Source organism: Amblyomma maculatum, chromosome 10, assembly GCF_055883805.1.
Source record: "Amblyomma maculatum isolate TAMU_Amacu chromosome 10, ASM5588380v1, whole genome shotgun sequence".
In the NCBI taxonomy this organism is placed as follows: domain Eukaryota; kingdom Metazoa; phylum Arthropoda; class Arachnida; order Ixodida; family Ixodidae; genus Amblyomma; species Amblyomma maculatum.
Window position 1 is genome coordinate 31,779,745 of NC_139353.1, and position 14,891 is coordinate 31,794,635.

The 14,891-nt window shown below is 43.6% G+C and overlaps 1 protein-coding gene across 1 annotated transcript; it reads left to right on the forward strand.

Annotated features, from left to right (window-relative positions):
- Positions 1–2,282: 2,282 nt before the first annotated feature.
- Positions 2,283–14,238, forward strand: LOC146176067 (dehydrogenase/reductase SDR family member 7-like). The gene is made up of 7 exons (XM_084582391.1): positions 2,283–2,714; positions 7,533–7,682; positions 9,098–9,270; positions 10,375–10,501; positions 11,516–11,562; positions 12,440–12,729; positions 14,021–14,238. Exons 1-7 carry the CDS (start codon positions 2,591–2,593, stop codon positions 14,076–14,078), a joined length of 969 nt encoding a protein of 322 aa, XP_084438517.1. The 5' UTR covers positions 2,283–2,590; the 3' UTR covers positions 14,079–14,238.
- Positions 14,239–14,891: the final 653 nt, after the last annotated feature.

Consider the following 14,891-nt stretch of genomic DNA (forward strand, 5'->3'; position numbering starts at 1 on the left):
TTGATCAGTTAGCTGCGCTCCTATTGGTCGATTCTGACAGGCAAGCAAGGAATTTCTAGGGATGTACCAAAGCGAAAGGTAACATACACACAAGACGATATACGGAAAATACCCACCCTTGAGTGAAGAATGGTGCAAGTGGGAGTGGGGTACCGTATATAAGAGATGGGCTGTATCCTGTAACAACAGGGTAGAGGCTGGCCATCGACTGAAGAAGAATTACGAAAAGGTGGAGAGAAACTTGAAGTTTGAAGCGAGCAAATCCTGAGTTAAGAGACGATTAAGGCCAGGCAAAATATTTATACCACAAGCGAGAAAAAATCAGAAGTCTGAATTATGGAAATTATAATTAGGAAGAAATGAGTCAAGGTAGACCCCTCGATAAAGATGAACGAATTCGTTTGTCTTATACCCAACTCTTCGAAGAGTTGGGTATAAGTTGACTGTCGTCCGCAGGGACGGTCTTCTTTGATATGGATTAAACGATAGGTTTGGCCCGTCTAGAATCCAATTCATAATTGAGTGCCGACTCCGGAGTGTTGAGTGCGCGCATTGCCCACTTGAGATATTGGAAACATTCCATCACACCCGTCCGAGCACTCCAGAGGCCTCGTAGCTATAGCAGCCCCCCAGTATGGCGGACTCCGAGGGTACATCTTAAGCTCCGGAGGTGGGCCATGTGACGACCTGGCTTTCGGAGAACCTTCGTATTTCGTTCCAGAATATTGTCGCTGTACTGTATTTCAGTAAAACATGTTTCGCTGTCTTCCGCTTACAATGCAAGAGGTAGTAGGCATCCCATGACAGGAAGAAAACCCGCTCCTCCCGCCGCGTCTGAACTGGCAGACCTCTTTCCTCACGGAAGAGGAAATAAAAGTCTTTTAAGCCCGTGGGGACTGGGAGCATTCGGACACGTCCGAAGACTTCGGTTGGACCTACTCCCCGGAGAACCCGATGTAGGATAGCAGCGGGAGAACTTCAGTCGCGAGATTTCAGTACAAGTTTCTGGGTTACAGTGTCTGAAGTAGTCCCAAAAAAAAAATTTGCAGCTAGAGTGTGAGAATACTGAAATTTACGAACACGAATAGAATGCGACTGTGAAAAAAAAAAAAAAAATGCATTTTAATATGGAATACCCGAAAAGCGAAGAAAAAAAAAAAACGCAAAAGGAAAATTGATTACAGAAAACACTGTTCGCCTTGTTTATTTCAGAATTCGCATGGCAATTGGAAATGAAAAAAACCCGAATTGCACGAAGTACCTTACTGACAAACCCAGTATAAATTTTATAGGGTTCGGTATGCAGTTTTTTTTTTTTTTGTACAGGAAGGGCATTTATGAAAGCGGGTTGAGTGGTTATATCGCTGCTGAATAGAGTGATTTCTCGTTAATTTGGCTTTTACGTGACCAGGAAAAAAAAATGCCGTAAATACCCGAAAGCTCAAAATATCAAATGGGCTTGAAAAAACAAAACAAAAAAAAAAAGCAACTGCCGAAAACCGTTTGCATCACAGCAATTTTATCTGTTGAACACTTGAACGATGGTTGTCTGCATTTTTGAAAGAAGGGAAGAAAGAAAGAAAGGAAGAAAAAGAGGAAGAAAGAGTTTATTTTATTTTTCTTCATGAACATGAACACCGAGTAAGTATGAAACCGAAGTGAGAGCAACGTTTTTTGATCGGTTTCGTCAAGTACACTGCTTTGTGTCCGCTGTCGGCGGGAGGGCCCTCTAGATAAAAGGAAAGTGCCTCTTTGTCACGTTTTGAGGATACTTCACTGCCCAGTCTGTACACTGCATAGTTCTATTAGAAATGTTCGGACAATTTCATTATTCTCCGTGCCTCATCTGCCGCGCAGGCTTTCGTTTAAATCATGCTGTACCAATTGACTCCTCATCGTGTACCGTCTTCTTGTTTCGTATGGCTAAATTTTTAAGACGTAGGCACTTCGTATCACAATTTTGTAATAATTATTGCGAAATAAAAAGATTTTACCCAATCAGAACTAGTTTTTTTTTTTCGCCATAGATGGCGCGGGAACTTGTTAGCATAATGTTAGTAATGTAGAAACAAAAATCAATAAATAGAATGATGGTATAGTTAACCAATCTAAGATAATAATTAAGATATAGGGAGAAAAATCAGCATGATAGCTACTGCTACCACCCCGTTTCAAAGGGGACGCTCCTATATTCCATCCATCCATCCATTATACTGCTAATTCTAATTTTGTGATGCCTTTGCAGTGCTAGATTTGAGCGGGAAGTTTCACAGCTGGAGCGGTTACGAGAGCTCGCGATGAGCAATACAGCTGGCTTATGCGTGGCAGACAAAAAAGGCCGGAAAGCAATAACTGAAACAATCGGCGTGAGGACTCGCCAGAGTGGATAACGGGCTCCAGATAAATGCGGTCGTGGCTCCCGATCCGAGGATCGGAGAGTCGCGGTGGCGGGCGTGCGGGCAGATAAGAAAGCAGGGAATGTGTATGGTTAGAGCTATAGCAGTGATAACGCTGCGAGCTTTCGTGGCATCTGAAACGTTCGGGTAGACAGTGTGGGTGTCTCGGTTTCCAGAGAGGATTTACTGAGGCCATGCTGTGCTTCGTGGCCCTGGGCGTTGCGGGCATCGTCCTAGCGGCGCTCGCTTACTGGTTCCGCTACCACACCGACGCCTGTTGGAGCCTCATCTTCGCCGAGCACTTTGGTACTTCGCCAGGTAAAGATTCGTGTGGCGTTTTCTGTATACTGATATCGATGTCCTCGGCGCATTGATAGCGCCGTTAAAGAGAACAGGTGAACGAAAGGGGTCGTATTTAGGGTTACCTATTAGGCTATACGTTTGTAATTACCGTATTTACCTGAACGTGATACGACCACATTTACTGAGCAAAGGGCACTACTTATTTATATGGCACACGAAGAAAAAAAAAAAGTGATTGAGTTAGTCATAACATTGATTCAGTTAAAGAGTAAGGGTGACTATTCGTAAAAAAGAAGTGCTGGCATCCAAGTATGTCAGGTACTGTTATTATTATACTGAGATGTTTATGTTTCCAAGGTACACTCGCTTCGCCGAGCGTCCTCGGTTTTTCAGATCGCTCGCATTGTGAATGTGCCTGTATGTAGCGTGGATGCCATTTATAAAAATTTTCCCCGGCATAGCGAAGTCGCGCCTTCGGAAGCACGCAGTTCTGGTGGTAAATTTCGACCAATGGAGAATTTTCTTTAAGTCTTGCGAAAATCCAAATGCATATACACGCACTCGCAAAAGTTTGTGAAAAGGAAGATTTCAGCTCTTATATTTCTTTGGCTCCAGGGCTCATTTATAGGGATCTAATGCTAATGTGTGCCACCTGCGTTTTCACACGTCCCCGTTCGTTGATGAGGCCGCTGGAGATGAAGGATCGAACCCGTGACCTCGTGCTTGGGGTGAACGCTATGGCCAAACACTGTTTTCAATAATACAGTTTATTTCTTATTTCATATTATGTCTAGCGTGAGCATTTGCTTTTTTTTTTTTATTGCGTATTGTAGATATGTTGCGTTGCGAATTATATTTCATTGCCAGTGTGATTTGTCAATAAAAATGCGAAAAAGAGTAGCCGATATCCGGCACCAAGCTCACCTTTTATATTTGTGTGAATAAAAAAGACTAATTAGGTTTTTGTTCTCAGAGTCACACCTGCGGCCTATGACATTGTGCAATAATGTAACTCATGACATATATACGCAAAAGCGAAGAGCTAACCCTACTGAAAAAATTGTATGAGGCAATACCCTCACATTTTCTCCCACAATCTCACTCAACTCACATAAGAAATCACATACAAGTCGCATATAATTACATAAGGTCTGATATTTTTTTTGTACATTATCATAAATATGTACGATATTTTATTATAATGATGTGCACCGTGTGAGAGTATATACGAATACGTAGATGAGATGTTATGAGGTTATTGCCGCGTATAACTTTTGGTTTTTCAGTAGGGAATTAATAAGGTCCCGGTCCAACGACTGAAATCTACAGATGAAATAAAAACGCAATTTCGCTATGTAATAAGGGAAGTGTACATGTAACGCGATACATCTGTAATGTGGTTCAGAGAAGAACGTTATAGTATTGCTACTTCTGGCGTTGCGAATTATATTTCATTGCCAGTGTGATTTGTCAATAAAAATGCGAAAAAGAGTAGCCGATATCCGGCACCAAGCTCACCTTTTATATTTGTGTGAATAAAAAAGACTAATTAGGTTTTTGTTCTCAGAGTCACACCTGCGGCCTATGACATTGTGCAATAATGTAACTCATGACATATATACGCAAAAGCGAAGAGCTAACCCTACTGAAAAAATTGTATGAGGCAATACCCTCACATTTTCTCCCACAATCTCACTCAACTCACATAAGAAATCACATACAAGTCGCATATAATTACATAAGATCTGATATTTTTTTTGTACATTATCATAAATATGTACGATATTTTATTATAATGATGTGCACCGTGTGAGAGTATATACGAATACGTAGATGAGATGTTATGAGGTTATTGCCGCGTATAACTTTTGGTTTTTCAGTAGGGAATTAATAAGGTCCCGGTCCAACGACTGAAATCTACAGATGAAATAAAAACGCAATTTCGCTATGTAATAAGGGAAGTGTACATGTAACGCGATACATCTGTAATGTGGTTCAGAGAAGAACGTTATAGTATTGCTACTTCTGGGTTGCGTAGTCTACCGGGGTTTATTTGCATGTTTATTTTTCTTTGAAAGTCCCTGCGGAGAACTTCAAAGGTTTTTCCCATCAACAGACTTGACGGCGAATTTTATTTTATGATTTAATTAAGTTTATTCTGATAGCCTTGCTTCATCAGTGACACATCTTTAGACTTAAGGTATGATAACCGATAGATTTTGTAAAAAAAAAATAAGCGTATATTAATTCCCCAAAATCAAGGATTGGCTGCATATCTACAAGCCGGCACAACCACGTATAGACTATAATAAAAGTCGGAGCTAAAGCCAACATAGAAAATGCAAAAATTCGCTAGTGATAGGCTCAGCGCGGTAAAAACTCAACAAGATAGGTAGACTTGGCTTATCTCCGTTGGCTCCACCAACGGCGTGGTTGTTTTGTTTCCGGACATGCTTGTTTCTCTTTGCAAGCCGTCAACTCATGCCTGAAGCTGTCTGAGTGATAAGGGCTTGTAGTCAAGGCTCTTGGCAGCAAGTCCTTATCACTCGCTGCAAAGACGTGCATGTCATTTTCTGTGCACGCATGCTCACTCACTCAGTTGTAAGGACTGAGCGCTGTAGTGCAACTGTAGGGCTGTTCTCGGTAATGAGAGCACGTCACAAATAGTTGCTTCGTGCGCATATATTCATAATCATTTTAGTGCATATGGAGTGCTCATTATCTGCGGTCAGCACTAAGAAGACTGTCGAGGCGCCTCGCTTTCGACCAGAAGGGTTTTCGCGTTGTTGCTTGCCCTGGTGCGTGGAAGGACTCCTGCCGGGGTACTTTTGCTCTGTATGATTTAGACAATGAGACGAATGGCCTTTTTATTTAATTGCGGCCTCCTGAGCTCTGGGAGCGCAATAAAAGCGCTGCACTGCTTGGCTGTGTCCGAGGGAGCGAGAATGAATTAAGAACCAACACACAAAATAAACGAACATGCAGTGTACTCAATCGACCTTTAAAGAGTGTTGCTTTGCCATAAAATTCTCCTTTTTTGAAGAACTGTTCCAGAGAAGGTACCCACCGCGTTGGCTTAGTTGCTCTGGCGCTTTGTTGCCGAGTCCAATATGATGGAGCGAGTTCTGGCACGGTGGTCCTTCTTTGAAGGAGACAAGATGCAAAACCGTCTTTGTGCTGTGCTGTTTGATTTAAGGGCGACCCTGAATGGTCGGAATTATTCAAGGAATTCCTCACTATAGCATCCTTCATAGCTCAAACTGAGTTTCAGGACGTCATACCGTACCGTACCATACCGTACCATACCATATATATACCATACCATGCCATGCCAATGCCCTCCCCCCCGCCCCATACCATATCATACCCATACCATACCATACCATACCATACCATACCATACCATACCATACCATACCATACCATACCATACCATACCATACCATACCATACCATACCATACCATACCATACCATACCATACCATACCATACCATACCATACCGTTCCCGAGCTTAATGGCTAAGTATCGCATTTCTAGGCCGGTTACTTTGGCTGGTTAAGGACAAGTAATGCGCTTTTCACACGATGCAAGTACCCTCGAATGTGGCGTAGCTCTCACAAATATAATGATATGGTTCAATTTAGTTCGTTACAATTTTACGGTAAAATAATGTGAGTAACAGGGACGGCAAATATATTTTTTCAGTTTGACGTAATCCGGGGGAATAGGAGCGGAGTGCGCATAACCGCTGACAGACTAGGCATAGAAAAAGAACACTTCGAAAACGCGTGCATCGAGAAACTATACTTTAAAGTCTGCGCCCTGACGACTGGTATCATATAATAAGTTAGACATCGAGCGATATAACGAATATGAAGCAAGGGTATATAACTAAGCAAAACGAAGTATATAGGATGTACGAAAGCTGAGTAGGGATTAGAAAGTAGCAAATCCGGGACTCACAATCTTCCCACCGTGTTCATTGGCATGTGCATGCATTCTGGATACGTGTCTTCTGTGCAGGTGAAAAACTGGCTGAGGTTTAACCATGTTAAACCTAGTTAGGCGAAGCGAAACGTTTTGCTTGCTTTCGCTTTGGTTAGGCTTAGGTTTAGACATGGTTTTGTAGCGATTTAATTGGCGAGATTATAGAGTCGAGGACGCCGTCAACAAGAATAAATGCGTGATGCAGTATCTGCCGTCAAAGGTGAAAGATCAGGTGTTGGTACACCACAGGTGGTTGGTTAAGCTATATAGCCACATTGTCACCTCTAGCTCGTTGAAGGTCGAGCGAACGCCCAGGTTGACCTCCGGTTATACATGGTGTCGTGAGGCTTTCGCTGGTTCTAAATGCGGATGCGAAATAGCTGGGATCAGTTCCAGCACGAAGAAGAGTGTTAAAATTTTAAATTGCTTCTTTGTGCTGTTGAGTTCATGGTTTGAATCAGAAAAGCGACAACTATGTCATGCTTGTTCGGTAATTCGGTAAGTGCAATGTGTGTTAGACTGACGTATGGTTGCCTCAGGGCTAAAAATATATTTGCACGTTTGCTTTAGCATCTGAAGAATTCGTCGCTTTTGCTAGAAACAGCTGATATTTCATGGAACAACCACTCATATTCTTATCACGAATATGGAGACTGAACTCTACAAGTCCCACACACGACCAAGGCTGATGCTTAGAGCACAACCCATGCATAACGGCGATGAGAAAAGAAAAGTAGCGTCCAGATTTTTATATCTTGGCGCTTATCTTTATAACTTTATCAGCCATGTGATATCAACGTGAACATAATGAACAAGATGTCCTTTTCTCCAACCACGTTTCAGCCGATTTGAGGAGGCAGGTGGCATGGATCACGGGAGCCGGCAGCGGCCTGGGTCGTGCCATGGCGCTGGAGTTCGCCACGCACGGCGTCAAGGTTGCCCTCTCGGACATCGACGAGCAGGCTATTGAAGACGTCAAGTACACGCTCATTGGTAAGGGGCCCAAAGATTAACGCACTCACAGCGATGAACTGAAAGAGAACAGGGGCCGTATTCTGAGTTTGCGTCGTTATTGAAAGTGTCGCTATTTCCCCGACCTCGAATCATCTGATTGGGGGAAATGCCGGAACCGGATGTCACTACCACTTTCATCTTTACCACCAATCACATGACTTGACGTCGGGGAGATACGGGAACTTTCAATAACAACGCAAACTCGGAATGCGGCCCCAGGAGCCTGATCTCAGGGTACAGTTATATTACAGTGGTCATCCCAGCCTTTGAGCAAGGCGCTGCTCTGAGGTACCGTGCAAAGTTGTCTTCTAGACACTTGTGTCCGGGAGCACATCGAAGCCATGCCCCTGCTGGTACTAGATTTCAGCAGTGTTTGCCACTGTTAGCAGGACAGCTCTGCTTATGGTTGGATGCACACGAAGAGCATAGCGGCAAACAACTTGGAAGCAGGTCCTTTAACCCATGGTGTAAACCTACTGTCATGACGATAGTCAACTGTTTCGCAAACGCCATGCATCTGCGATGCCGCGCTGTAATTGGATACAACTTAATGCTGTAACCAACAGGCACAATTCCTCCGCGACAGGAAATAGTCCGCCGTTATGGCTGTTCTGATAACTCAAATAAAAAAGCTCACCTCAGACCAAATTGAAATCGCAATAATATCGATGCCTCTGGCTTTTTTCGGTACTGTCAAATACTGAAAAGCGATTATGTTTACTGACCAGCTCAGCCGTGTTCACTGCCCATTGTCGGTAATTGGTAACTGCAGTTTTTTTTTTTAAAGTTGTATCCTACTACAGAAGGCACAAGATGGCTTGCTGTGAAGTCGTGCGCATAAATCGTCGTTTGAGTGGCATTTGCTGCATTGTTTCCCAGTTTTGTTCGTTGAAAACACCGTAGCACTTTGAGCGAAGTAACGACTGTTACTTCGAAAAAACCCCGATGGCTCTCGTTTAGTTGCACACTTCTTTCGCTGGGATTAAAACTAAAATAGAGGGAAATCGCTTTTTGCACTCTGCGGTCAGTGAGAGCGCGCTTTCTGAAAGCAGAAGACAGTTGAAGTTGAAGTGCGTGAAATTCGCTGCTGTTTAATCGAAACCTTAAGTCGAGTGTTGACGTGCGCTCATCTCATACTTTGCTGCGCGTATACCGTCTTTCTCGCCGTAAGTGCGAACACAGGGAACGTACTTTGCAGCGACTGTTGTTGGACGTTACTTCGTCTTCTGTGCCCTGCCGTACTGAGTGACGTGCTAATTTATCCTGTAACGAGCTAGCATTCACGAAGTACACCTATCAGACAGTGCGCCTAGCCGACATGCAAAACAGTAGGCGTCGAGCTTATCACCGAAATTTTTTTTCGCCTGCGATAAATCACCGGTCGATGTTTCCAGCGCAGGAACTTCTGAGCGAAAAGGATGTCTTAGTGCTTCCCATGGACGTGACAAATTTCGACGAACACGCCAACAAGTTTAAGAAGGTACTGGACAGGTTCGGCCACCTGGACATTCTCGTCAACTGCGCCGGTCGCTCCCAGGCAGCCAAATTCGAAGACATCAAAATGGAGGTGACCACCTTCTCGAGTGTTTTCTATTGCTTTCAGTTGGATCACAACCAAAACAGCGTCATTGTGCGTCTTGCTGTATGTTCTTCGGTGTGCGTGGTTACGTGAATGTGTAGGGACCGCGTAAGCCACACAAGGAACGTGGCCAAGGGAAAACAAATCTGAAGTAATTCTCATATACTAGCCATTCACGAACGTGAGAATGTACTGGTACTTCTGGTGAACACCATGGTCATGCCAGCATGGTGAGAAATTCAGTACCAGGAGCGTTGCCCATTTGTCTCTCTTTTTGTGGGCTGAGAGCGTCTGCATATACAAGCATAATTAATGGCAATATAATGTGATGAGCATAAAGCGCATAATAGAAGTGCATGCTGGTCCCCTGTGATGGGCACATAAAGTGCTTAAACACAGCTTAAACACAGCTTAAACACAGCTTAAACACACCTTAAACACAGTGTATGCTATAGCACACATTTCTAAGTATGATGGACGCTATTTGTTTTGGGGGAGTGTACAAGTTCAGCACATAAACGAAGTGCATGCTGATACCCGTTTAAGCGCAGTTACTGCATTATTACAGTGTGTGCTAATCTCACGGGCTAAGCAGCGGTATGAACAGAGATCTCAATATATGAGAACATAAGGCGCATAAATTCAATACATCATGATAAGTTGTGGCGAGCGTGTGTCTCTTAGCCTAAGTCTATAGGATGTAACAGTTCAATCGCTTTTTCCCGCTAGGTGAAGTTTATTGCTCTCTTTCTCTCTCTGTTTCTACCAATTTCTTGCTTAGTATCAGCTTGCACCCTTGGGCTCAATAGCACTTGGTTTTCCTATAATTTCATAGCCTTATTAGAGCGCAGAGCGTGACAATAGATGTGAAAACGTGACTTGCCTTTATGCGAACGTCGACCGTTAGGAGGTATAAGCTTTAAATGGCGTGGTGGGTTTAAGACAGATCTCTTGAGGCGCCGTCATTTAGTTTGCGCATAGTGAAAATGTTGCTTGCCGTGAATGACGCATATGGAGCAGCTTTTTTTGCATGTTGAACAACTTATACTTGCGCTGTAATAACTGTACGGGGTCGGTGTGCAATGCATGCAGGTACACAAGGCCATGTTCGACTTGAACGTATTCAGCCACGTGCATCTGACGCAGACCGTGCTTCCGCACTGGCTCGAGAGGAGGAGCGGTCACGTGGTTGTGCTCAGCAGTGTTGCCCCCAAGATAGGTGGGTGAAGAACGGCTCACTCTACGTTTCTCATTGTCGCGTTCATTAATAAAACATCAAAACAGTTCAGCAATATTGAATGCGATGCTGACGCTGAGTGCGTCTATAGGTTAGGGTCAGCTGGTGAGTATGGTGGAGCTGAAGGACCTGTCTGAGCTATGCCGTGCCTTAGTTTCTCCATGTAAAAAATAATCTAAAACAAAACCAATGTGTGACGCACATGAGATGACATGATCTATTGAGTGATTTCTGCTGTTCGTGTGTTAATTCACAGAGGAAAAGTCCAAGTGTGCGGAATGCCATCTCTACTCAAAATACAGATCGTCGCTTACCCTGTAACACAGCAGCATAGATTTCAGTGGTCCTACCTGCCCGTTCATGCGCGGCTCAATTCCGCCTGCTTAGGACACGCCACAATCCGCGCATTACACTTTCATGAGAAAAGATTTAACGCCTTCAATATACCTACAGGGTTGGTCAAGACCTCTAAGGTCACAAATCTCTGTAGAGGGTAGGGGTGATATTATTTTCACTCCAGATAGTATTGTTATCTGTTTTAGTAAATTAAGTGCTATGTGCCAGGCTGTATTGCTTAAAAGTAAGCACTATAACATGGGAACTTTTGGCCAATCCTGTACATCGTCATTTCTAGCACTGCTGCGAGTCTTTTCGCTATCTACGTGGGCCCTCGCGTACATAGGTGTGTTTGTGGCACTGTTCTGTTTGTTGCTCCAATTTCACTCGGTCTTTGGAAGGCCGAATATATACTTTATGCGTACATGCACCATCTAATTGGCGTATAAATTTCGCCCACACCGAACTGCTGTGGATGGAGGATGATTGATGGATGGGTCGAGTTTACAAACACTTCGTAAACCATGTCGCAAATGAGCATACTACGAGAACTCTTGAGTGTTCAGGCTGCATCTCGTATTATCTTTATTAGTCGCTTCACAAGGTCACTTTTTGTCTATGGCAACGGATTAGCACTGCCTTGAATATTTTATTCTGCAGGCTTGCCTGATTCAGCCACCTACAACGGGACGAAAGCAGCTCTGCATGTAAGTTGAATGCACTTTCGGTTTCCGTTGCTCCGATTGCATTTTTCGAGGAAGTGATTTTAAAAACAATTCATTTTGCATAACCACCGAAAGCGGGCACTCACCACCTGTACGTGGGCTGCTAGAAGTTGAAAAAAAGATTGGCGTAGGAGGCTGCAAAATAAAAAAGAGACAGCCTCCATACATGGTAGCGCAGCTAAATTATTGTAAAACCAAAATCATTTCTGCCGTAGCATCCATACAGTGTGATTTAATTGAGGTACCTTGACTACAATGAGATGTGCACAACAGGGAATTGAAAGGCGCATCCGCTGGGTATTAAGTGCACCAAGTCATAAAACGGCTCAGGCGGTTTTTCAACGCTTTCGAGTTCATTATAAGAACCTCGTTTAATGTGCGCAATGAGAAATTTCAAGAAATAAAGAGGAAATAAATACTATGCAATACATGAACTTAATATTTCATTTTCATCTGTGAATATGAAAAAAGTCTATGGAGTTGCCCTTTTAAGCTTGTCACTGTGCCTTTCATAAATCCTTTTCTTATACGTTAGGCTTTGTTTTTTCCGAGCCGCTATGCCCCCACCATTCAATCCTGGTGAGATATTATTGGTTCAAAATTATTCCAACAATGTCATATTGTTTATATTATCACTTTACGAGTAAACAAGCCATCCTTTCCTTCTTGCGGACCTCTACGTACACCTCGCGGTTATTTTCAGCATTGTTAATTTTCTGAAGGTAAGGCTGTAATCACCATCAAACCTTCAACCTGTGGTCAGGCATGTAGGAAAGCAAAAAAATGCCGCTATGTAGACCATACATCTACTGTTTTGTGCTGACCAATCATCACACCTCGATGTCGGTCGCGCCTGCAGGGCTACTTCGAGGGCCTTTGGTCAGAGGTGTTCGACAAGGGCATCCGCATCACTATGGTCTGCCCGGGACCCGTGGCCACACCAATTCGCCAGAAGTGCTTCACCGACACGCTAGGAAAGATCGAGAGCTTCAAACCCCCGACTGGCAAGAGCAATAAGATGGCGCCAGCACGCGCCGCTCAGCTCATCGTGCTCGCCGTGGCCAACAAGCTCGAGGAGATTTGGTTCGGCCCGCAGCCGTTCGTCGTCTACTGTTACTTGGCCCAGTACTTCCCGACCTTTTACAGAAGGTACGCGCATGCTCAAAGGAGTAGCACTGATCGCTCACTGCGAAGCTTCGTTAAAGTCTATAGACTTCAAAAGTACGCCGCATTTTGGTGGTGCCGTATATTAAAATACCATTGTGCTGACAGAGAACCGCTGATGATAAACCACCACCACCATCATCATCATCATCATCATCATCATCATCATCATCATAATAATAATAATAATAATAATAATAATAATAATAATAATAATAATAATAATAATAATAATAATAATAATAATAATAATAATAATAATAATAATAATCATCATCAGCCTGACTATACCCACTGCAGGGCGAATGCCTCTCCCATATTTCTCCAATTAACCCGGTTCTGTGCTAGCTGCATCCACTTGACCCCTGCGAACTTCTCATCCGCCCACCTAACTTTCTGCCGCCCTCTGATACGCTTTCCTTCCCTTGGTAACCAATGCGAAACTATTACTAAAGTCAGTGGTGCATGGAGGAATAATAGAGTGAGGTGGGCAGAGGCGGAGTCAGTTATAGTGGGGATATAGAAGGAAATCGGGATATTTTTCCAAGGTGCGGTAGTCCCGTTGTATATAGCAAATGTAGCTGCCGGGGGCGGCTAGAGTCAGTGGTTTGATTAGATAAGGAATTTTTTTGACGGGACACATCTGACCTAGGGCAGGGTTGATTTCAAATGATGAGTGAAACCTTCATGTGCGAAAAATTACTTCATGGCTAACGATGAGGATGATGATGACATGCACGTATGTTGTGAACGTGGAATGTCACAGGGGGAGGAGTGGATAGCTTCCGTTTGGTCACTGTCCCAAGACTAGGTCAGTGACTACAGAAATAATGCACTTATCGGTCTAGCAGAGAGAGAGCTTATCGGTTTAGCACACACAACTTGTAGGATATGACTCTATAGGCTGAAAACAAATCAGCTTCATTACTGAAACTGCATATAAAAGGATGAACCCGTTGGCATGGTCTGCGCCACCAGCGCGGCTTTAGTCACTCGTATTTATTCTTTTTCTCAGCCGCAAAGAAAGAGTAAGAAATTAAAATTACCTTTTGCAGGGCTGCTCACATTTGTAGTAAAAGCTTATCTGGCATCTAGCATCATGCAATATTTGTTTTTTTTTTTTTTTTGTTCTTTGTGTAGATAGACGCATATATTTTGCGTGCGTGCTTTCGCCGTCTTTTTTCCAGCGTTCTTTTTTTTTCTCTGAAATACCAGAAACTTTGCTTATCATCTTATATTTTGTGCGATAGTAAAGGCTGTGTTTGTTTATTCGCAGGCACGTCGTCCCTTCAATATTCCAGAAGGATCACATCGCTAAACTCCGTGACGGCTAGTTGGGGGAACTCGGCTGTGTCTTGTTCTTCTAGTTCTTCTCAAAAATTCCCTTTATGCGTGAATGAGCGGATGGTTAAAAAAAACCGAGCTCCAGAGTGCCTTGATTTAATTCACTACACATGCCACAAAACTTGGCCTTGTAAATAAAGATATGATTGACTGTTGTGCCCGAGAATAACTCCTTTTTTATGCTTCTGATCTTCCTTTTGTTTGCTGAGAAAAACAAAAGTAGGAAATAACAAATCGCAGGTGCCGATAATTGTGAAAGCCGGAACCGCAATACGATTCACCTACACTAGCTCTTTGATTTTGCAACGTGTGTTAAAAACTTAAGCCTACTGCACGACAGGGAATTAACTAGTTAGTGTGCTTGCTAGTTGTTCCTTAATAAATAAAAAAGACATAAAACGCAAGCACGTGAAAACGGTTTCTGTTCAATCGCCCGCTTTTAGGCGTCTTACAACGCTGATAATCATGAGACATATTAAATATGAGTTTAGTTTTAATTTGTGCGAAATGTGAAAGCAAGTTGCTGACGTCGCGTCGTGGCGCACTTGTCTTGGCAGTCAGCATAATGCGTGAAATTACTGCTTGCATCTTACGCTTTTCTTCGCATGCATGATATTAGAGAGTTTTAGCTTACCGTGACCCGCGATCCGCTACCGTGATCCGCCACCGCGCGTTCCACTGCGCATGTCCAGACCCCCCTTGACGCCGATAGATGGCGCCACATACTGAATGTAGGCACACAGACCTGCCGCGTCGGGACCAATCAGCTTGAGCGCCCTGCCCACGCGCGGTAGAGAGTCGCG

Excerpts from the sequence above, each read along its gene's own strand:
- LOC146176067 (XM_084582391.1), top strand. The coding sequence starts at position 2,591 with ATGCTGTGCTTCGTGGCCCTGGGCGTTGCGGGCATCGTCCTAGCGGCG. Across the intron at positions 2,715-7,532 it reads GCACTTTGGTACTTCGCCAG|CCGATTTGAGGAGGCAGGTG; the intron begins GTAAAGATTCGT and ends ACCACGTTTCAG. Across the intron at positions 11,563-12,439 it reads GGACGAAAGCAGCTCTGCAT|GGCTACTTCGAGGGCCTTTG; the intron begins GTAAGTTGAATG and ends TCGCGCCTGCAG.